Source organism: Hemicordylus capensis, chromosome 3 (assembly GCF_027244095.1).
Source record: "Hemicordylus capensis ecotype Gifberg chromosome 3, rHemCap1.1.pri, whole genome shotgun sequence".
Taxonomy (NCBI): domain Eukaryota; kingdom Metazoa; phylum Chordata; class Lepidosauria; order Squamata; family Cordylidae; genus Hemicordylus; species Hemicordylus capensis.
The window spans coordinates 282,293,496-282,317,826 of NC_069659.1; the positions used below are offsets into that span (position 1 = coordinate 282,293,496).

At 39.6% G+C, this 24,331-nt stretch overlaps 2 protein-coding genes across 8 annotated transcripts in view; one reads left to right on the top strand and one right to left on the bottom strand.

The window, feature by feature from the left end:
- Window positions 1-21,202, top strand: part of SH3PXD2A (SH3 and PX domains 2A) — a 439,126-nt gene extending 417,924 nt beyond the window's left edge. For all 5 annotated transcript variants that reach the window (XM_053311873.1, XM_053311875.1, XM_053311874.1 and 2 more), the window contains 2 exons: window positions 7,000-7,119; window positions 7,259-21,202. In XM_053311873.1, the coding sequence (XP_053167848.1) occupies window positions 7,000-7,119; window positions 7,259-9,151 (2,013 nt within the window). In that variant the 3' untranslated portion in view covers window positions 9,152-21,202. The remainder of the gene's footprint in view (window positions 1-6,999; window positions 7,120-7,258) is intronic.
- Window positions 1-24,331, bottom strand: part of NEURL1 (neuralized E3 ubiquitin protein ligase 1) — a 265,752-nt gene that overhangs the window by 15,073 nt on the left and 226,348 nt on the right. Inside the window, exon 6 of one of the 3 annotated variants that reach the window (XR_008320097.1) lies at window positions 559-637. The exons of 1 other annotated variant lie outside the window; for it this stretch is intronic. Coding sequence is in view for 1 of the 2 variants with exons in the window: in XM_053311884.1 (XP_053167859.1) it covers window positions 579-637 (59 nt within the window). In the remaining variant the exon portion in view is untranslated. Of the gene's footprint in view, window positions 1-90; window positions 638-24,331 lie in introns of those variants that run through there. One more of the 3 variants, XM_053311884.1, reaches the window with a different exon arrangement.

Below are 24,331 nucleotides of genomic sequence, written 5' to 3' on the forward strand. Positions count from 1 at the left end.
GAAAAACATTTATTTGGGTTCCTCCCATGGGTTGTAATTGGTCTCTCGGTTGTGGTTTTAGGATAAGAATACATTTCCCTGTTAGTTTTTTAATCCTCCAAGCACCTGTGGAGGAACTTCAAAATCCTCTCTATACACTTTCTGTGAAACAGCCATATTGTGGCTGCTATGTATTTTCCCTTATCAGCAGTCGTCTTAGGATTCCCTGACGTTTATCTCCTCCCCTCATACAGTCCCTACACCTGTTCTCTCCCTCCTCCAGTCTAGCCTCTGGCTCCATCATAATGGGAAGAGCAAAGAGCTAGCCTCTGTTGTTTTACTAAAATCTGCACACATTGGGGGATTCTTTTAAATTACATTTCTAATTGGCCAAGAGCTATTTGGAGTGACATGGGATTCCTGAGCCACAGCTGGCATCTGTACTATAGAATGGATTCTCATATTTTCTCCCAACCCCGGTCTCTGCATTGGTTCATACATAAGACTGTAGTTTGTAAGTACGTGCAAGCGGCTATTTCTTTTAATTTACTGAGCCCATTTTGTTCTTAAAATACTTACTGTTGCTGCCACTACCTCTGTCATGATGCAGGCCTGGACTTTCTCATTCCCATGGAATGCCATTTTGAAGAGCATTGGTCTAGATAATATAATATAATATAAACCATCAAATGAAGAGAGTGGTTTTTATCTCATTTATCTCTTCACTCAACTCCCCTTTTTATGAAGGATGTGATGCTGTGAAAAGTATGTGGAATATATGTATGGTTTTAGCAACAGCTGGTAATGGTGTTGAATTTAGATTCTTTAAAAAGTGTTTTAAGGATTGAGTTTAAAATCTTCAATAAAATGTAAAGATTTTAGACACTGTAAATGAACAGCTTTCAAGTTAAAGCTTGAATGGCATTAAATTTGACCCAAATAGCTATCCCCCTCTTTCTTGTATAAAAACTTGCACTGGTATTTCGAAGTCTTAGAGGCTGTGTGTTGTGGGGAGACAGCAGTGCAAAGCTTATCTGCTAAAAAGTTGGCCTTTCTGCTGCAAAGCTGCTTTGTTGCCTTCCATTTCATGGAAACTGGATATCTTGCTAGTGCATTTTAATTGGGATGGACTGACTGTCCCACAAAGGTTGAAATGTGGTAGGGATACTGTATGGATATTGTGATGAAATGGTGCAGGACTACTTCTGTGCAAATTGGCGTAGAACTCTTTGGAGCTGTCACTCATAAAGAGACAATTAGAGAGTGACAGAAGTTGGAAGTGAAGTTCAGTTAAAGTAGGAATTGGGGTCTGGGTAGGAACAGTCTCAAAGAGGGGTTGTTCTGAGACTCAAAGGATAGGACAGTCTTACAAAATTAAGGACTGGACAGTCTGTAATAAAGACTTGTGTGTTGTAAAGTACAGTACTGGGAAGGAAGTGGGTTCAAAAGTGAAAAGCCTTATACACTTTGTGTAAAGTAAGTAAGTACTGTGAGAATTCAAATAATCAACTTTATAACCAAGCAAGATTTCAGCCCTACTAATCAGCAGTGAAACAAACCTTAGATAACATATTTAAATAAATATTCATCATTTGTTTTAAAGTACCATCTGACTGAATGATTTCTGTTAACAAACTTCCTCACGTCTGCAAAGCCATATTATCAGGGTAAAGAAACCAACAGAGTTACGGAGTCTTTCATATAACTGGTGGCAGCAGAAATATAAGTACATGTATGCAAGCCAAAGTAACATCTAAGGTGAAAACCAACTGAAAATGAATTTCACACACATCCCTGACTCAGACCAAATATCACATTGTGGTGGATTTTTGCAGTGGGATATACGAATATTGAAGGGGAGGCAGATCACTCAGATAAAACATGAATAAATTCTGAGGTAAACGTTGTGAGGGAAAGGATCCTTGACAACTGAAAAGTAAAAAGCAGATAGTTAACTGACATTAGAAAGCAGAAAAAAAGAAGAAAATATCAGAATGGCTACTAAGTATTGGACCATGAGCAAAGCTGCCTTAATTAAAGAGTGTGAGGAACGGGGCTTACAATATGAAGGAGCCAGTGACCAGTGTGGAAGAAATGAAAATGCTTCCCACAAAACAGGTTATGCTTCAAGAAGAAGTTTTAAAAGAACATGAAACCCAAAGTCAGCCAAGTGGGGAATACTTGGAGTATTTAAAACATCTGCTGAAAGAGAAAGAAGCCCAGAGAGTAGCTGATCAAGAAAAGCTGCATAAGGAACTGAAGGAGAAAAAAGCCCAGAGATTACTTGAAGATGAACAATTGTCTTTGGAAATTGAAGAGCTTAGGGCTCAGGATGAATAAAGAAACATGAAAAAGAATTACTTCAGTTAAAGATTCAACAAGAGAGAGTAACACCAAAATATTTTACAGCATATACACCTGGGCGCTTTCCAGATTACATGTTAGAATTGTTTCACTACAGATTCTGGGTGTGCATCTGTACTAACTGTGTTAATGTGAAATGTATTCAGCAATTTGACGTTTCAATATCTTAATTTTTTCTCAGCTTTTGAAATGATCCTTTAAAAAATAATAATAATTTTTCCTAGGTGTTCTTGTGCAATGTTGCAATTAATCCTTTTGATTTGTTTTTCACTCTTCTCTCTCCTCTGTTAATGTTAAACCTATTGTGATTATATTTCTGTTTATATTTCTGTGATAGTTTCTTTCTGTTCTTCCTTTCCTCTTTTAGCCTCCACCAGTGAGTTTGTTAATTAGTTTAAAAAAATGAATTGTCAGCCATGGCAAGGAATCGTTAAGCTTGTGCAAACTAGAAAAGACTTGTGCAAGCTAGAAAAAAGCTTTCCCTGCAGGTGGCTTTGCACAAAGCCACCACGAGGTGGGGGGGAACAGGCAGGAAAAGCCTCATCCCGTCATTGTTCCCTGCCTCCTCTGTGACCCTATTGGCCCAAAATGGGGCAGTAGGAGACCATGGAGAGCAATTCTTACCAGCAATAGGGACAGTCCCTACCGGGAAAACACGTCATTATGGATGGCAATACAAATGGCCACAGCTGAACCATGAACTATGCAGCAAATGGCTTCTACCCTTTATTTCCATTTTTAATACAATTCTGACAAGCCAAAGCATTTTACACCACCTACAACTGCTATAGAGCTCACAGTCTGGAAAGCACCCTCTTAAAGTTCCTTGTATGAAGTTCCTGTCTACATTTGAAAAAGCAGCAGAGATGGAGTTTGAAAGAGGAAGATTACATGTAGTTTATTCCAGGTTTAGTAAAGGGAGAGTTGGCAGAAAACGGTAACGATCTTCCTGAAGAAGTGGCAGATTCAAATGGAGTATTTAAACAAACTGTGTACAAAATATTTAAAATAGGACCTGGTTTTTTTTAGAAAGAAGTTTTAAACTTTAGAGCCAAAAGCAGGTAAATCCTATATTGAGTTTGGCACTCAATTACTTCAGTGGTTGCGTAAATGGGTTGAAGGGGCTAAAGCTGACACAATAGAAAAGGTATTAGAGTTATTTGGACTTGATCAGTTTTCTTGTCAGTTACCTCATGAACTGAAAATTAAAGGATCTAGCTTCTGAAATGGTTAACAAAGCAGCAGAGATTACAGATCAGTTAATTTTAAACAGAGAAGAATCACCCTTGGGAGTAAACAGGTCTGAGGTAAAAAAAACCCAAAGCAAATTGTGTAGGCTTCTTAAAGAACCATAGAAGGGAGTGAGTCTCCTGTAAAGGAGAATGGAGCAGTGTTCCAAAGCCTTATTTTTAAAAATTTGAGTGTGATGTAGTGTTCTTCAATTGTGGAAAGAAGCAACTTGTAAAGGCTGAATGTTGTGTTAAGAAATCCTGTCATGACAGAAAATAGATTTTCAATCAGAGAGATCTCATCAAGTAAAGTCAGAATCTGATGTACTCAGTGTGGTGTTTTAATCACCAACTGTGATGAAATGATTAATTTCATACAAGAATCTGTTGTGGTTGGTCAGCAAACAATGTTAGGAATGGTTGATACTGGAGCTACAATTTCATTGTTCCATTCTGATTAGGTAGAGAAGATATAATTCCAAACAGAACTGTTTATGTTAAAGGTTTGGAAATTTAAAAAAAAAATTGCCATATCCATGGCAAAGTGTCTGTAAAAAGAGCTTTATATGAAGTGGGCATGCTAGAGGCTCAGTTTGCACCCCTTATATTTGACAGACATTATAGATCCAGAAATTAATGTGTGTAACCCGTGCCAAGAAAAAACAAGAAAGGTTATTAGAAGAGCCTAAGGAACCCCTTGCCACTGTATCTCAAAAGATCCAAAGAGTCTAAGGAACCTCTTGCCACAGTAATCCATCCAGAAACTAATGTAGAAAGCTTGAATGAAGCTGAGCAGATGAACTTAGGAGGAAAAGTATTAATGAACATCCTAAAGAAATTGACACCCCTGTTGAAAATATCCCAGAGATATGTGACATTTCAGAATTTAAAGAAGTGTTGAAAGAAGAAGAGATAAAAGAGGTACAGATGCAGCTGGAGGAAGATAAACTACAAGCTGAGGTGTAACAATGCAAGGATAGAGAACAGTTATTACTGTTAAAGAAATAACATCTGGATAGTAAAGCTGAAATGTTGCAGATTGCGAAGAATGGGCTGCAGTTTGAAGAAAAGGGGTTACAGTTTCTTATCGTGGAGAAACTGTAACTTCAGATGAAGAAAGAGCTGTTACAGATGGAGTTAGAGAACTTGAGGCTTGAGATCATACATGCTAAAAACCCCAGCTTAGAGAATGACCCCAGCCAGTTTTTAAAAAACCACCTCTGGATGTGGAAACAGAAATTCTGAAAAGGAATCATCAAGGGAATTTCAAATAAAGGATGAAGTTATGGTATTTCTTTCCCTGGAAACATTACCCAAAAAAGGCATCATGGGAAGGACCTTAAGTTGAACAGAAGATGTTAGAGGAGTTTGCAGATGTTAGAGGAGTTTGCAGTGGTTAAGTTGGAAAACTCCAATAGAAAACCTAAAGTTGTGCATGTAAATATGTTGAAGCCTTATTTCGCCAAAGAGTCTGTAGTAACAATTTTGGAATAAAGTACCTTTTGAAATGAATTTGGACCGTTCAGATGTATCTACAGCCAGTGACGAGAATGTGAAAGAACTGAATAGGGTGGGTACAACTAAGAACTGGGAAGTAGCAAAGACCAAGTGAAAACTTTTGTGGGACTTGAAAATTGTTCTAAAAGAACGCTTCCACATCTTGAAACCATGGAAGCACATCTCACAGAATTAACAAAGAAACATTTTCCAAACAAGGTGAACTGGGCACCGTATGGTCAGAAAGCCTTTTAAGATCTTAAAGTATCCTTGTGTGTAATTCCTATTCCTAAAGCACCAGATTAGTAAAGGAGATATTATATAGCAACAGAAAGTGCCAGATGGATATTGATGCTGCATTGTTTGAAGTTTGCAATGGACTTAAACACCTCTTTGTGTATATAGGTATTTAAATCTGTTACTGGTATGGATTGTTGTATTGTTATGTATTGTAGCAGAACATATTCCAGGTAAACAGAATGTTGTGGCAGATGCACTATCCAGAAAAGTTATGTAAGTAAAAAAGAGAACACTTGTTGTGTTCAATGCAAAATTATTCTGTTACATAAAATGGTTTGTGTGATGTTTTAAAAGTTAAGCAAGAGACATACCTTTTGCTTAGACACATCATCCAGATGTGAATGATAGTGCTAAGCAAGGATGAGTGGGGGGGAATGTGTGATGAAATGAAATGGTGCAGGACTATTTTTATGCAAATTGTCTTAGAACTCTTTGGAGCTGTCAGTCATAAAGAGGCAGTTAGAGAGTTACAGGAGTTGGAAGTGAAGTTCAGTGAAAGTGGGGATTTGGGTCTGGGTTGGAACAGTCTCAAAGGGGGGGTTGTTCTGAGACTCAAAGGATAAGACAGTCTTAAAAAAATAAAGGACTGGGTTATTAGGACAATCTGTAATAAAGACCTGTAGGTTGTGAAATACAGTTCTGGGAAGGAATGGGGTTCAAAGGTGAAAAGCCTTATATACTGTTGTAAAGTAAGTGCTATGAGAAGTTCAAATCATCTACTTTGTAACCAAGCAAGATTTCTGCCCTGCTAATCATTAGAGAAATAAACAAACCTCAGCTATCTTTAAATAAATATTCTTCTTTTGTTTTAAAGTACATCTGACTGTAACAAACCCTCCTCACATCTGCAAAGCCATGTTATCGGGGTAAAGAAACGAACTGAGTTACAGAGGCTTCATTTGTATAATTGGTGGCAGCGGAAATATAAGTACACTTATACAAGCCAAAGTAACATCTAAGGTGAAAACCAACTGAAAGTAAATTTTACACACATCCCTGATTCAGACCAAGACCAAGCCACAGATAGATGCTAAGATTCTGATTGAGAGCACAAAATTACTGGTATAATTGACACAGAAGTGTCATTTCCTTCTCCTTCAGTTGCCAAATTAGAAAATCCTTTCTCTTGTTCATCAGTCAGGGCATGTGCTTTGTTCTCATTGCTCAGAATACAAAAAGGTAAGAGAAGCCATGCTAATCCTACTCTGTACTAGGTGAGGTTTGCATTTCCCTGATTTTCACCAACTACACTGCCCTTAAAAAGAAAAATAGTAGTAATAAAGGCTTGAAATCTAGGCAAGATATTGTACTGATTTGGACATATAGGGAAAATAATAGAATTGAGATAATATAAGCAATGTGGTGAACCTAAATTTGTACTTGACTAGCAATACCTAGATGATGTTTTCCAGCCCAGTAATAGCCAGAAAGTCCATCTTATGAACTTTCTTTGTAATATCTGGTCCTGGCCTTTTGGTCACGCTCTCCGTAAGTGTACAGGTATAACATTTCTTGAGTTAGTATAGGATTGCTGTTTTTATCAATATTTATTTGTTTTCTAAATGATGAACTTCAATCTTCTCTCCTTCCTCAATTTTAAGCTAATCTAGATGTCACACTCTTTCCACAGGGCTTCCAGCTACCCAAACCCCCTGAGCCACCATCCGTGGAAGTTGAATACTATACAATTGCAGAGTTCCAGTCTTGTATTTCTGATGGAATAAGCTTTCATGGAGGACAAAAGGCAGAGGTAAGCCTAGAGAAGGCAACAATGACCTAAATGAATGCTTGTAGAATACTGAGCAGAAACCAGACACTAGCCTGGCTTAATTTTTTTCTAAGTGTCCTCCTCGTTGCTTCAAAGTAATGACTTTCTTTAATCTTTCTAGGTTATTGATAAGAACTCAGGTGGCTGGTGGTATGTGCAGATTGGTGAAAAAGAAGGCTGGGCTCCAGCATCATACATTGACAAAAGGAAGAAACCCAACTTAAACAGGCGGACTAGTACTCTGACCAGACCCAAAGTACCTCCCCCAGCACCTCCCAATAAACCAAAAGACTCTGAAGAAGGAACAGGTGCTGGAACCATATCTCCAGGAGATGCTCAGGACTCCCCACACAAGCAAAAATATGAAGAGCCAGAGTATGATGTGCCTGCCTTTGGTGTTGACTCAGAATCTGAGCTAAGCCAGGGAGAAGATGGCAACTTAGAAAAAGGCATGTTCCAGCTATCCAAGCCTTCACCTGTGTCATCCCTCCAAAGGGCAACATTCCGAGTTGGAGAGTCTTCTGAGGATGTGGCCCATGAAGAAGAGACAATTTATGAAAATGAAGGATTCAGACCATACATAGAAGATGCTCTGTCAAGCAAAGAATCCAGTGGAGACTCTGATTCTCAAAGAAGTTCCTCATTGTCTTTGATCCAAAGAAACTCTCCACGTTCTGTCTCTCCTAAATCCTCCCTCCTGAAACCAAAAAATGACAAGAGCATTCCGCCAAACATTGGGAAGCCTCACTACTCCAGGAACGAGGAAACAAAGCCAAGGTCAGCCTCTGATGCTGGCTTAAGTGGTGGGCCCAAGTCAGGCATAAAGCGGGATTCTGGGGAAACCATGTCAGGCAGAGCAAAACCAATGGTGAGGCCAAAACCTTTCCTGAACAAAGCAGACTCTCAAAGCCAAGAAAGAATGGACATCAGTACTTTACGGCATCAGCTAAGACCAACTGGACAACTCAGAGGTGGACTTAAAGGTTCAAGAAGTGAAGAGTCTGAAAGTCCACCTCAGACAGCTTCTGGAAACCCAGAAGAGTCCTTGAGAAGAAGCTCAGCAGATTTCATCACATCTTCTTCCCATGCCATATTCTGCTCCAGCCAGTCAAGCAAGGCAGAGCATGAAAACAACTCAAAATGTCTCTACATAACTACTGACTCTTACCAGAAAGTTCAAGATTCTGAGATCAGCTTCCCAGCAGGAATAGTAGTGGAAGTGCTAGAAAAACAAGCAAGTGGATGGTGGTATTTGAAATATGGAGACATAGAAGGCTGGGCTCCTTCTCACTATTTGGTTCCCTCTGATAACCAACAACAAGAAACCACTGCCAATGAGACAAACATTTCGCTGGCCAGGAACAGAAGGAATGAAAACAAATCAAATAGCTTGGAAAAGATAGAGAAGAAAGTCCAGGCACTGAACACCATTAACCAGAACAAAAGAGCAACACCTCCCATTCCCAACAAACCACCCGGTGGGTTCTCCAAAACCTCTGGGTCTGTCAAATTGCGCAATGGAGTTAGACAGCTAGCAGTGAGGCCCCAGTCAGTGTTTGTCTCCCCACCACCAAAGGATAATAACCTGTCTTGTTCCCTTCGTAGGAATGAGTCTCTTACTGCCACAGACCACCTGAGAGCAATACGCCGTAATTCTTCTTTCAGCACTAACCAATCCCAGATGAGTGATTCTAAGATGAAACAAGCTGATCGACTGGGTTCTGAGGGGTCCGAAAGCACCACCTGCCTGCCTACTGAGCGGAATGGAATCCCAGTGTCTACAGTCAGGCCCAAGCCCATTGAGAAATCTCAGTTCATTCACAATAACCTTAAGGATATCTACATCTCCATTGCAGATTATGAGGGGGATGAAGAAACTGCTGGATTTCAGGAAGGTGTCTGTATGGAGGTACTGGAAAGGAACCCAAATGGCTGGTGGTACTGTCAGATCATGGATAGTGGGAAACCTTTTAAAGGCTGGGTACCCTCAAATTATTTGGAGAAAAAGAATTAGAGTTGCAATGTCTTTAAATGTTCTAATTTATACTTTTCTACGGTGTACATATGGCGCCGCCATAATGGCAGGAGGGAAAGATAGAGAGATGCATTTCCTTTTATTGAACGTACAAGTGACTGTTGAATTGAGCTTTGCTTTGAACAGAAAGTTTGGCATGTTTGAAAGTGTGCTGTGTTTAAAGGAATCAACTTGTCCAGCAAATATCAAGAAAAGGCAGCCGAAAGAACGCTTTCTCCTTTTTGATGAAGTCATTCACAATTTGTGTACAACAGGGTACATTATCCCATTGTCCTGGTTGTAATAATTGGAAACCAAATGTGTGCCTTTCACAATATATTTTGAACCTATGTGTTCATTTGGGAATGGTAGGGAGTCTGGTGCCAAACCTGGACATGTTAAAAAATTTCAGCCAGTTCACTTCTTCCATGTGGAATGTGTGTAAGTGTTTTTGAAGCTGTTAATGGTTCCCCCAAGATGACTTTTCAAGTGTGCAGAGCAAGTGGGGAAACTCCTTCAAGAAATTCTACTCTGACCCTCAGCCATTGCATCTTCTCGCCCGATGGTTGTTTGAAGACTTGGAGCCTTTTCACTATGCATTGTTGGTAGCAGACTCTATCATATATATTGCCCAATTCATCCCAATGGCATCCACAGTGCACTTCTCCTGTGGTGTTCTCTGCATCTCTGCATCTTTTGCCTGTTGGGAAAGGGTTAGGTTTTCTCTTTCTTTTTTTAAAACTTGGAATTTGACATGTACTAAAACCTTACGTGGTTCTAAGTGTTTGTAAACAGACTAAAATTATGCTTTGTACCCACCCACCCTTTGTGCACACCGGTCTCAAGATGTAAAGTTTTGCTTTTGAAGGCTCCTGAACAACCAATATAGATACTACTTCAAGAGTTTTTGCCACATACCCCAGTTTGAACTGATAGTTGTTCAGAGTCCCATGGACTGTGCAGTAGCAAAGCCATATATGAGCATGGGGAAGCTTCATAGTTGAGAAGGGGAAGACTGTTGCACAAATTGTTCCCCCTTTGTTCAAGGCCTGTCAGGAGTTGACTGGCTGAGCAACTGGTTGGCAGCATAAGCCTTAGTCAGAGAAAAGGAAGCTTCTCAAGCAACCTGGGCCATCTCTTTTGCCCTGAGTGACGCTTCAAAGGCTTGTACCACCTTGCCTAGCCTTCTCCAATAATTATGTGTGCCTCTTGAAGCTGTGCTCCTTAGACCCATTAGTCCCCCACCTGTTGCAGCCGTGCTCTTGCTGCCTTGTTGGGATGGGGCTTCTCCCTGCACATGGCCATTCTGTGAAAGCAAGAACCAGCACCCAGAATTTTCTTTGCACAACACATCCTGATAATCACGATACACCCCACAGAGAAAAATGTGTTGAATTGGCCCTGAATGTTGCAGAAATGACTGGAAATTGCTTCCACATAATAGGTCCTGTGTACTGTAGGTGCTTCCCATGCTTTCCTATGTAGGGAAGAATGCATTTCTGCAAATGGATTGAACCCCCAATGTGCATTAAAAATATTTCCTTTCTTATGGAATAGAATAGTGAACACTTCTGTTTAAAAAGCTTCATGTGCATCACAGTGAATTGCCCAATCCGGCTATGCCCTGCATGTGCAAGAGCCTCTGTGTGCACATGCAGATTCTGTATGTGTATGCTCCCTGTGCACTTGGTTAGAGGGGTGATATTACAAATGTATCCCAATTACACATGGCAGAATTGTCCTTGCATTGAAATGCAGGGGAGGGGGTGCTATTGTGGGAGTTGTATGTATCTATCTGCCCACCAAGATTGGAATCAAAAGCAATATGTTTAGACCTGGGTTAATAACATTGAAAATAATAGATTGCATGCCTCAGTACAAGTGGGGAGACAGGACATGCTTTGCATTTAAGTGTCATTTCCAAACATGCTCAGAAGCATCTGTGTTTACAAGGTGGGGGAGGGTGGAGGAAAAAGCCATGGATTTTACAGTCTGCACAGTCTTTTAGTCTGTATATTGTGGAGTGGGCGGTGGGCGGGGGGTGTTGTCATTTTGGCTTATGGACATCTAAGTCCTAAACATTGTGTTTAAGAGCACACAGTAGGAAACACTCTTCATGTTGTAGTCATTTGAACATTAATTTTGTAATGGAGTTCAGAGAGAGCACCTGAGCATTTCAGACTAAGTGAATAAGAGCATTATTAGACCAAGAAGTGCTCCCTAAGAAGAGCGAACTCTTGTGTGTTCACTCATCCTCATCCCCCCTCCTTGCTTTTTATGGTTTCAGAGACTTTAAAGTGTGACACTTTGTGGAGACATGTGAAAAAGATTTAACCACTGGGGAAAGGCTTGGGGTTCAAAGTGCCTCAAAACCCTATAATTGTAAAACAAATGCCAGAAGCCTTTGCTTAAGAATATTGGAGATGGGACAAGAGTTTGTCATCATATTGAGGCTCAGCATTATGTGTGCTGAAAGAAGAGAACCCAGTGGGTTTCACTGCAAGCATTAGACGGAATGATGGACAACTTTCATGTTCCGGCAACCAGTTGGAAGATAAAATGGCAGGGAGATTTTAATTCGCTCCAAACGGAGATTAACTTCCAAATAATTAAATATTGAATATGTTATAAAGAGATATTATTTCTTTCCCAAAATTACACAAATCTTGCTTGATTCTTGTCTTGTGGTTTTTTTAAAAAATTGTGTGTTACTTGTATTAAATTATGACACCGGTCAAGGAATTGATTTCTGCAACTTCTAAGACACCATTTAAGTCTGTGATCCCTGCCCTCTGTTCTACTGCTCTTTGTTAAATCAGCATGGAAAAGGGGATAATTTGGGGAAAGAGGGGACACAACAGACCTGTGGAACTCCAAGAAACATGGATGGGAGAAGATGGTTATCTACACTCTAGTGCAAATAAAAATGGTGTGGATTTTGTCCTAAGCAGCCAAACCCATCTTAAAAGCTTTTCTTCCTGAGGCCTAGCAGCTCTAAGTGTTGGTTGCTTCCCTCCATTGTTAAGTTCTACTCAAATGTTTGCAGCCATTAAAGGACTGCCAGAGCTGCTGTGAGATTATAAATAGAAGTATTGTATTCTTCTGCTGGACAGTATTAAATAGAGCAAAACATAGAGTAATCTGCTAGACTGCAGTACTAATAGTAGTGATTTAGCCACTCATATTAATGTTTATGATTTATTTTTTAACAATAATGATAAGGAAGTGGTTCATTATTTTGAATTAATGCACTTTATCAATTAAACCAAAATGCAGAAAATCAAGTGCATTATTTAAAGGTGCAGTATATAATTATCATTTTTTGAAGTTCACCTATTTATTAAAATAATTTATGATTATTTAAAAATTGTACTATACAGTTTGTTCTAAAGATGCCATCATCTCTTGGGAGAGCTAAAAGTGCAGCTCCCAAAATCTTTACATTGAGCCTTTGGACTCTCAAAATACAATAGATTCAGTTAGCAAGAATTAAATTTCTGCCAAGGGAAAGGGACAAAAACTTCTAACGGGAGAACAGCCAGCAATGTGCCTAAATATGTACAGTCCTGAAGAATTGCCTATGAGGAGCTGATCCTGAACAGAGATCACAAGATCTCGGGAAAGGTGGTTTGTCCCCCCCACCCCACCCCCACCCAATAGTATAGTGCTAAATACATCTAGGGTACTAATTGAGATGTCCATTTTGTATTCTGGTGCTTCCCTGCACTTCATTTATGACGATCAGCCATTCTCCATTTGTAACATATATGGAGGATCAACATATGCTAAATTGATAGTTCTAAAGATGCTTCTCCAAGTTCCCTCTATGAAAATAACTTATTTACTGCCGCATCTTAAACTGTATGACTTGCCCATTTCTTTTTCAATGAGAGATGTGGGGGTTTGTTTGTTTTTTGCTCTGTCTCTGTATGTCACTACCACCCATATAACCACATGCATTCTTTGCAGCTCCATACTTAACATGTGGGTATTACCGGACAATAATGGTTTCTTTCTCATTATGTAGAGACCAGTTGCCTACCAAGAATTTTTCTTAAGCTTTATAAAAATGCTTAAGCAGTCGGGCCTTTCACATCTTAAATAGCCAACCCTCGATTGGCCCAACAAAAGTGCTCAGGAGCCAATTCACAATGCCCTTAAAAATAAAAAAAAAGAAAGCAAACATGGGAACAGAATTTTGGATGAGTGGCAAATTTGCCTTTTGAGTTTAGCTCATTTCGCTCTGTGTCCAGCTGTCATTCTGGATTCTACATCTTATTTTCTACACCAAGAAATTAATCTTCTTAGGCATCATTAGAGTAGCCTGGAGCTTAATTCATTATATATGAAAGTATGATTCAAATTAAGGAAACGGGTGGAGAGTAAAGAAAACTAGCAAGCACCTTCGTAATATAGTCAGTTTCACTGTTTCCCGCATGTAATGTATCCTTTCCCCCCACCCACCCCCAGAGACTGTAGGTGTTAGTTCATATAGGAAACTTAGGGGGGAGGAGAAATGAACTGGAGCATTTAATTTGCAGAGCCGTCTAGATTCACAACTGTTCTTAAGTGACTAATCTTAATTATCTCCCTGTGGAAAAATATTTCCCAACATATACAAGTCCTCCTCAAAAATGGCTGTAGTATTTGGAGAAAAATTGTCTTCTGTTTTGTGATTTGGGGTGGTGGTGGTGTCAAAACCCAGGTGACTTTAAAAATAGATCTTTTAAATATGACTGAATCATTTTTAAAATTCATCTGTAGTACTTTCAGATTATTAATCAATTTAAAAATTCTCTAGGGAGCCTACTGAATAAAATATTTTGTGAAGTCAGAGTGTCCTTTTGTGGGTGGAGGAGTGGCTTCTAATTTTCTTCCTCATCATTTGTGATTGCCTTGGTCATCCATGCTTTGGGAAAAAAATATAGAAACAGAAATGATTGAGATAGGAAAAATCAACACAAAGCTTAAATTTTTTACAAAATCCATAAATTTGAAACTGTTCTGCTGTATACTGCAACTTTAATAATAATGAGCACTTCTGAGTTCGTTATTGCGGTTTTATATAATGCCTGAAAATATACTTTTGCCATTTTTCTAAAGTCTAATGAACACTACATTTGAAACGTATTATCGTTTGACTCAGCTTCCATATACTTGTTGCCCTTTATAACAGGCCTAGTTCTCTTGATGAGATGGCAAACTGTACCTTTTTGACTACACTGCTTTAGATTGCAAGTGGGAGCTCTCATGCTTGAATGATCTACAGAATTAAAAAAAGAAAAACAAACAATCCTGTACATAGAATATGTTAATGTTTTGTGTGTGTACAGTAGAACATTCAGACATGTAAGCCTCCACTTAGCATCTGACATGGTACACTTAAGATACAGGCCTCATCTTCTGTTCTATGAGAACTGTGCCTAACTGAATCTTGATGCCTGCTAAACCATACATTAGAAAGGCTAGGCTGGGATCCAAGGATCTGCTTAGACTTCTGCAAGGGGCCCAATGAATTTCTTTCAAGTTCCCTTGAACAACCGACACACCCTTCCAGGGGCCATATCTCAAATTGCTTATGAAAGTTTCCTCCATTTCTGAATAGTTTGCCGTATTGTATGGGGTGGGGATTGTTGAGGAAAAACAAATACAACGCTTGCCTGGGCTTCTGGAACTCGTTTCACCGTTCTTTGGTGCCTGGCCCAATTTTCCTGTGGCTGATGTCTTTGCCAAACCCACCCCTTTGCAACAAGAAAAAATGGGCATATGGATTCTTCAACATATTTGCAAGGAATTAAGTCCTATTGATTTCAATGAAACTTACTTCCCAGCAAATATGCACAGGATCACAGCCTTGACTGAGCTCAAACTAGTTTTCAAATGAACACTTTTCAAATGCTCCTTTGTACAAGTGACAAGTAGCATTACACAGAGCAAAGACCAGCTAATTCAGGCCTAGATTCTGAGACAGGCAAAACTGTGCATATGGATTTCAAGTTTACATGGCAGCAACAAAGAGTTTAATTTTTCCCTAATGAAAAAATTCCAAAAGCTTCCCTCAGTAGCAACACTGAACATTTTGACGAAGGCATTATAAAATTGTGTGTTTAACTACTTTAAGATATTAGTGTGGCATATTTTATTGTAAAATATATTCATTGCTTTTCTCTGTTAGAAATGTGTTACTGCTTTCTATCATTTATGAGAAATGGAAGGGAATCTGGTAAAGCATTCATTATTGTCATATTATTAGCATTTAAAGATAGAAATAGTATTTAAGTTTAGATCTCCTTAGCTAGTTCATTCATTTAAATTTATCTGTTGTATTTGTTTATATTTCTTCCCAAATATTTTGCATTCTCAAGATAAAATCCAATGAGAGGATATGTGCAATATTGAAAGAAGAAACAGGCCCCTCATCCAGGATGTGAAGTGGAAAGCACAGTGTGATTCTTTTTCAAATCTTGTCATTCAATTGTGCACTCTTAGAAAAGAAGTGGGGATTGAGAAGGAAGTGAATGAGCAACTGATGAGGAGGATTTCTGGTGCAAACAGACTGCAAATGTGAGTTTATGATGGCTGTGTTTGGTGGCTGTATGGGTGGATCATATTCAGGCAGAAGTGTGAGGAATGTTTGTGAACATTGACAGTAGCTGTTCAGTTTCCCCACTCCCACCCCAATACACAGTATTTAATTTTCTCTCTTAGGGAATTATTTGTTCAGCTACATACATTTTGTTCAACAAAGCTGCTATCGTTTAATATGGAATAGATGCTGCTGTCTGTTAGCAAAGTACTTAAATACAAAAAAGATTAATTACCTGCTTGAAGTACATCTTGTCAAATAACCTCATGATAGCGTAGTATTTAGTGCCTTTAAGAACTGAGCCCATTGAAGGGGAAGATATTTATTTTGCTGCAATTCTAATTTCATCTCTTTTCTGATGATAACCGTTGGAAAGTTCTCTGTCAATTATTGGCCGGCCCTTTTGGGCTCTGTTTCATTTTTGAAATCTCCCCACCACCAAGCTAGCTAAAGAATGAGGTGGTTAGAGAAACTGGTTTGCTTTGCATCAAAATAGGATTTGCTGTTGATCGTTGTTTTCTTTAAAGCAAAGCTTTTGATTTTTTAAACCTGAGCTGCTTATATTTCACTAAGTAATTAATTTCATTACACACACTTTAAATGACTATCTCTGGGAGGTATCCTACTGGATTAATGCCCTCTTCTCTTTAGCAATAATTCCCCCCGCCCGCAATTCTTAAATTGATCTTTCTGAGCTTTGTTGACACAAAATATAGCAGGCATCTTATTTCAACTCAAGAATGTATAGCTGAACAAAATACCTCCCTACACTTAATCTGGAATTGCAATTGTAGTAGCAACAAAATTTAAGGGTGATGACACCAGACTGGTCTTCTTCAGTTTAATTCCGTAACTAGATCCTATGTAGGAACATTCTGATGATTTTGCAGTGTGTGTGTGTGTGTGTGTGTGTGGTTTTTTTCTCTTTTTTTAAGCAATTAGTCCCATGAGCTGCAGGCTTTAGTTTCAGAAGATCCTCTGTGTTTTGCTTCATGAAATTCTAATTTTACAGGCACATAAAAGAAGTTAGCAATGGGAATTACACTGCTGACCGTAACACTATATTTTAAATAGCAACTCAATTTCTGCTGCTAAAGAAGAATCCATCTGGCACAATCCAGGCCTCCTAGGAAATCTAGGTATACATGTTTGCAATTAAATCAGGGGTACTGTACATAATATAACAATTTAACAGGTACGGATTGGGAGAGCTTGAGTTTATTTTGTAAATAGTTTTGCTTAGTTTTACTTTAAGGATATGGGGTTGTTTTTTTCTTGGTAGATGTACAGAGATCACTGATAAATATATTGAAGATTTACCAAGTCCTAAAATAATTAAATGGGCTTCATGTTCTTATGCCAAGGTTTCTGTTGGCATTTAATGCCAAGGTTTCTATCATCTACCATCTCTGTCCATCATAGGGTTGGGGTGTTGGTATTTTGGGTTAATCCTTAAATCAAGCACTGTATTTGTGACCATTTCCAGCGTCTTTGGAGGTCAGTGAATTAGAGCTTCCTATGCAGGCCCTTCTGTTGTTGCTCAACCTCAATGTCTCTGCATTTAATAAATGCAGAGCCATTTGGCGAACAATTAAGAGATCCCTCATTTTTGGAGGGGCATATATAAGGTGTGTGTGTGTGTGTGTGTGTGTGTGTGTGTGTGTGTGTGTGTTGATCTAATATCCTTGCTATATGAGTATGTTTTGCAAGCCTGTTGTGAGCATGGCTCCTATTTGGAATATAAATGTTGTGGGTGTTCCTCCTAAATGTGATAAGATCTCTCAGGCTCAACACATGTTCAGTGTAAATGGGTTCCTTTAAATCAATGCCTTACAAGGTGGGCTGGCCCCACACAGCATTATTGTATTTTTTTAGTGAGTGCAATTATTTCTTTAAAACCAAAATTGACTAAAAGTTTCACACTGTCCTTGTGCTTGCACTTCCCCCCTCCACCTGTGCAACACAATAGCCACTGCTGTCTTGTGCTGAGATTCCTGTCTGTTACAAAATCCAAAAGATGGAGGGGAGACTGTAATACTTTAGTAATGGTCAAAAGTCATAACTGGATCATGACTAAAGAGGAATAGATTTTGCTGTTTTTCAGAACAATTTAAAATGGGAATAGGTTTTTTTTAATAATACAATTTTATTACTTGACTTGACACTGTGGGTGCTTTTTTGTGTATTTCTGTGTTAAAATGTACCATTGCTCTGTGTTCAGCAGTGTCTCCCAGTATTGTCAAAGCTCAGTTTTAATGTATCATCATAAGATTGAAATCTACATTCTGAAGTTCATAATCCAAAGAGGTAAGGCAGTATGTAATATTTTTATATTTTGCAAGAAGTCTTCTACATCTTGGGGAGGTCTTGGAGAAGCTCAAAGAATGATTGAAGCTGGCATGATGGCATATTCTATGTTGTGTTTAGGCGAGCCTCTAACCAAGGGGGTCTGCTTGTCTTGAAAAAGAGAGCGACCCAGCTGGTAATCTCACATTTTCCATCATTTTAAAACTTACCTTCAGGGTGTGCTAGCTTTGCAAAAAAAGCAATAACAAAAGGTGTTTAGACACTTAAGACAACTAAAATGGGCTGCTTTTGCTCTCTGATTTGTTAGAAATCTTCCAAGTAGTAGAGTCTTGTCGTCCCATCCTCTTTTAATTGTTGTCTAGCATAAGGAAAATGTTAGAGGTCTGAGAGAGCATGTTGGTAAAGTGATGGTGAAGCATGTGTGGTTGTGGTCCCTGAGCTGCGTGATAGAAATGGGCAGGGGAATTGTGTTGGATGTAACTTGTTTCAATAGGAAGGTGTTTTCTTGAAGCAGGATTGGTTACTGTGGCAGTGCAAGTTGAAGACTGAGTATTTTATATGGGGTTTTTTGTTTGTAAGGAAGGATTCAGGAGGGAATCGATGTGGGATGCATTTTGGAGACAGAAAATAAAGGGTCCATACCAGAAGAGGAAGAAAATGGGTTAAGACAAGGAGAGCAAATGTCTAAGAATCAGCTAAGCTCTTTGGCTAATCAAGAAGTTAATAGTGCTGGGTACTGTCCATAAATGGATGGTTTAATTTTTTGGATATCACACTCAGAGCTGAACTTTATTAAATTTAGCCCTTGGTACAGCTAAAACAAAAATGGATTTTTAAAAGAAGTAAATGTTATACAGTACTGTCCTAGTCTTATGTTCCTTATCAAAGATGACAGTGAATTAAAAGAAAAATATTGGAATAAAATAAAATTGTATAGTAAATGGGCTTCTGAAAGACTACATTGCCACTGTCACTGACAAAAGCCATGTGGGTCAAGTATTGCGTGCTCAAATCAGTGCACCTCTTACAAGAAAGAGCAATTGTGGTTAAATTGCATTGCAATTAGTACCACCATTTCTGTAATGGTGACTCTGGAGATACGGTGGTCTAAATACAGTATACCACATTAATCTGTAATACACCAAAACAAAATGTCAGTAAAGAGCAATGCTTGTTAGATCTACCTTGGCTCCTACTTGGATTTTTTTAAATATACTGTCCTCTGTTTACAAAAAAGGTCTTGATTATTTTAAGAATTGAGTGATTAAAAATGTGAATCGTTATCATGATTAGAATAATCTGAAAACAGAAATACAGGTTAGCCATAGCAGCATGTGAACTGGTGATTCGGTTCTGTGATGGTGACTGAAAGTGGAGTTAGGAAAAGGCTGTCTTTTACTCCAGGATGATTAATCTATAGTCAGAAGTCTTTTGAACACTCCTTAAGACCTATAATGCATATGAATCTCTCCTACACATCAGGATATATTTGTGGACATGTTCATTACCTGTTAGACAAAAAGAGGCTGCCTGTGCCTGTGCCAAAATTCCCAGCCTGTGTGTTCACCAGTAGATGCCTAACTCTAACCTAATTAGAATTGTAGTGGTGTCGAATCAACATAAATGCATACACATCACACCTAGATGGATCAGTTTATATTTGAGTGGTGTAAGCAGATTTTTAAAAGTTCCTACATTTGGAATTGGGGACATGTGCATTACACTGATTTATAGACACACATTCATAGGAAAATATCATCAAATCTTCTTTGACAGATCTGTTCTGTGATAGTGTTGTTGGCATCTGTATACTTGATTATTACTGAAAGATGCAGAAAGAAAGAAAAAGAAAGAAAGAAAGCTGAAAGGCATGGAGCTCCGTATTGAGTTTTATCCAGCAACCATCTGGCATTAATGATGCTTGACAAATTAACTGATTTGTCTGTTTCACATGGAAACTACATTTTTGTGTATGTTTTGACCCCACAAAACATTGGTGGGGTGAGACAAGTGTCTTTGCTATATTTTTTTAATGTCACTTCAGATCTTTCAGAATGTGTGCTCCTTAGAGGGTAGAACAGTGGACTAACTGTGGAGGTGGCACTCCAAAGAAGGAAATACCATCTATTAGGCCAAATTCTGGATCAAAACAAAATCCCTGGATTAGAAAACATTCCATACTGCATAGGATTCTGGATAGTAAGAAGATCTTTCTAAGAACACACATGTACACACACACACATACACACAGAGCCCAACTTTACAAGATCCCCAAATGGTCAATTTGGGAGGTGATGTTTTCAGAGGCACCAGACAAGCAATTGGAATTTGAGATGTGCCCTACAGGATCCCTTGTAATATACTAGGAGATGCTGAGGCACAGCTCTCATATTGTGCACACCTACACTTGGGGATTAAGCCAAGCACCTGCTGTGATCTTGGTGTCTTTACATAGAATGACAAATTTATTTGGTCACCCTTAATAAACATGCATACATCAGGTTGTGTCCTAAGAACGTTCGTCATGATTAACTTGCGTTGCATTAGTTTCATTGGGATGTAGGGTTTCTAACTTGCTTAGGATACAACTAATTATAAGACAGGCTTTATAAGGGACTGTTGAGAGTGCAGATTGCAGTCACGTATTTTATTCCCAGGTTTTTGCAATGTGAAACCACAGTATACTATTCAATATGTCTCAGGCAGAGATAACTTGATAACTAACTGTACCTCACTGTCATCTCCCAGTTTACTCATTGCTTGGACCAAAGGTGGTGCTAATATGAATTTTAATTTTGATATTTATGTTTTGTTTTGTCTTTGTTGGGTTTTGAAAGTAAGTGTGTGTGTGTGTGTGTGGTTGTTGTGGTTGTTTTTAATTCAAAGGTGTAGCGTTCTGTTGAATTAAAAAGTTCTTACCCTTGACATCAGACTTCTTGTAACTTACAAAACGTATTTGGGATTCAGACATTGTTGTATGTTAAAACTGACCATACTTGTTTGGCTTTGGGAGGGAGAGTTAAAGAATACTCTAATCTTCAAATGCTTGCAAATTGTAAGATTTGATTTGTGACTTAAAAAATTTTTTTTTCATTTGTTTACATGGTCTCTAATATGTCTTATGGGGAAAAATAAAGTTTTTGATCTTTTTAATAGTGTGTTGTTTCCTGTTTAGTTTCTTTCTAGAATTTATAGAGCTACTGATACTGGATCTCCATGTCTACAAATCTTCCTGAGAGCGTGTGTGCGCGCGCGCGTGTGTGTATGCATGCGCGCATGCACATGGCCCATCCAGACAAGATACACGAGATGTCCAGATGGTCAGTTTGGGTGGTGATGCTTTCAGTGGCACTGGACAAGCAAATGGAATAGCAGAAATAGGTGCTCTAAATGTGTGTGCATGGTGGGAAACATAAGAAATTTGAAGGCTTGAACATAGTAAGTGCATGTGTGAAGCTACCCCTTGGGTGTCTTTTCACATTACCAGGAAGCAGCAATAGAGAGAGGATGTGTGAGTGGTTGACACATTCCTGACACATGGGTACAAAATGGGCCTTGGCACAACTGACACCAACAAATGTGCATTAGAGGAAAGTAATCAACTCTTCTTTCACCTGCATATTTATGTTTATATTTATCTTATGTTTATATTTATGTTATCTGTTTATGAATATGTAGCTTGCACAGTTCTTCCAGCAAGTGTGTTTCCTGATCCACATGTGCTGTGGTCTGTAACAATTTCAGAGGGGTCACACTAATCTGCAGCAAGAATATTGAGACACAGACTCATGCCACAATCAAGCAAACTATGAAGCTGTTCTCACAAGCAGCCTAGCCCAGGATCCCAGCCCTCCCACCCAGTCTAACCCCGCTCCTAAGCCTGGCTCTTAGCCAAGTAAGCACTCCCTTATCCCAGCTGCCGGGAATTATGTGCCTCCGTAAGTTGCATGTAGCCCGAGGAGACACAGAGACCGGCCTGGAGAGCACCTCTATGATGGAGGATCCTGTCAATTCACTGTGCACGTGGCGCACTGCATTGTGGGATATCTGGAGGAGGATGGAACACATTTCCCTGGCCTCTGGAGCTCTGCACTGCATGGCGCAGCACAGATTGTCTGGGAACATGGCCTGTGCTCCAACAGCATCTCTGTGATTGCGTGGAAGAAAGGTTGGAGCAGCCTTCCCTCCACCCATGTGAGTGGCCTCTTTAGGTGGCATATAAATGCAGCGAATTCTACTCAAAATCTCTCGGAGGGTTTCAGCTGCATGTTTATGGGAGGAATCAGGGGCGTAGCAAGGTTGGAGTGGGCCCAGAGACAAGATTTTAAAATGCCCCCCCCCCAAGTCCAGGGCCTCCGCACACCCCAGGCCCCTAAGGATTTAAGTCTGATATTCCAAAATAAGTATGCTGCCTGCAAATACATTTCACTGAATACACACACACACACGTCACAATATATAGTGATATACATTGAGTACTAAACATTTGTATTACTTTTAATGCCTAGAACACACTAGAAAGATGAATTATTAAAATGGGCCCCTCGCTGCAGATTAGCAAAGGAGACTTTCAACCATGCAGGGTGAACCTATGTTTGTTTTCTCAGAATTCTGAACAAATTCAGTCAAGTTTGATTGCAGGAGATTTTTCACAGGAGGCTTTTAAAGCCCTTTAAGACACATCTCCTCTGGAATGGAGGTGCTGCATTCACATGTTGGCCAGATTTACCCTGAAGTCCCTGCAAGTTATTGGGGAGCAGTTCACACACAAGAAAAATAAAATAAAAGCACCACACATGCTTCACAGTTCTCACTCAGACCTTCTGGGTTGCAAAACAACTTGAACATAAGTGCATTTATAAATGAATGAATGAATAAATAAAATTAATAAAATACTGTTCCAGAAGTTTTTGCAATTTTCTGCCATGAAACAAGCCACTTATAGGACTTTTTAGATAGTTTTTTTTAAGTCAGCAAATTTCCCAAGCTGTTTCAAAATAAATATTCAGAGACTTCTCGGTCCCCCCCACCCCCATATCCAAGCCCTATGGCAAGCAGATCCCTATATATGCGGGGGGGGCAGGAAAGGTAACCACAAAAAGGAGTTCACACTCTACCTGGCAAATGCTGGTCTGGGTTGAGCAGGGCAGCAAGGGGTCTTCTGCTGCAGAGAACACTCTGGCTGCCTCCTCCTTCCTGGCTGGCTTGGGCGCTACTCGAGTTCAGGCTTCACTGCGGCCTACACGGAGGCCTCCGTGGAAGCCCCGCCCACCCGCCGATCAGCTGAGAGGCGGGAGAAAAGGAGCTCTTTGCAGCTTGTCTGCTGCTTGGATTGCGGGCCAGCAGAACAAGCAGGAGAGACGGGAAGAAGGCAAGTGGCTAAGAGGCTATGGGGCTGGGCAGGGGGCAATGGGGAGTCACATGAGGTGTCTCTGGGGTGCCCCTCCAGGCAGTGGGGCCCCCAGACAACTGTCTCCCCTTGCCCTATCATTGTTACGCGCCTGGGAGGAATGTGAAGAAGGCAGAGAAGCTGTTCCAGTCAGTGATTTTTGTGTGTAGAAAAATGGCTAGCAAACCAAGGGTTACAAATGGCTAGCAAATAAAATACCCACTTCCACTACTCTTCTGCACAAAAAGGTTACTGCTGCCACTAAAGGGGTTTCTCCTCCTTAAAAAGAGGAATTCATTTGTGTGTAATGGGTTTTTTATTTTATTTTTTACGTTTTTTACATTTGTGTGTAATGGGTTTTTTAAAAATTGTTCCTCTAGTCTTAACCTTATGTCCAGTTTGACCCACAAGTAGTTGTGTAGCACCTTAAACATATTTGACCTTGCGTGCTTTTGTTTTCCTGTTTTTTGTTTAAAAAAAAAATTGGGGGGAGGGGCCTGATCTGGACTGGAGCTCCATCATGAGGAGGGGGCATTATGCCATTGCTCTGCTGCAGTCCTGATCAGGGGCCCCCACAGTGGCTATTTGCCCCAGAAGCTGCTCTTGGTGCTAATAAATTTTGTATAGTGTGTCAGTCCCTAGATGCCAACCACTAAACTGACCGCTAGATGGTGGTGTTTCAACACTTAAATTTTCTTCCGCAGTTTCTCACTAGCCCTTTATCCTAGGTTCTACTTATTTCAACTGGATTTCAGGGCATTAATTCTAGAAGGGCTAAACAGGCGCCTGGCTGGGTGGGTGCATGGTTCTGCCACAAGTGTCAACAGAGCAGAATCAATCTGATCCTTAAAGTGCCAAGTTGTACAGCTATCTTGCTGCAACTAAGCTGGTCTAGATT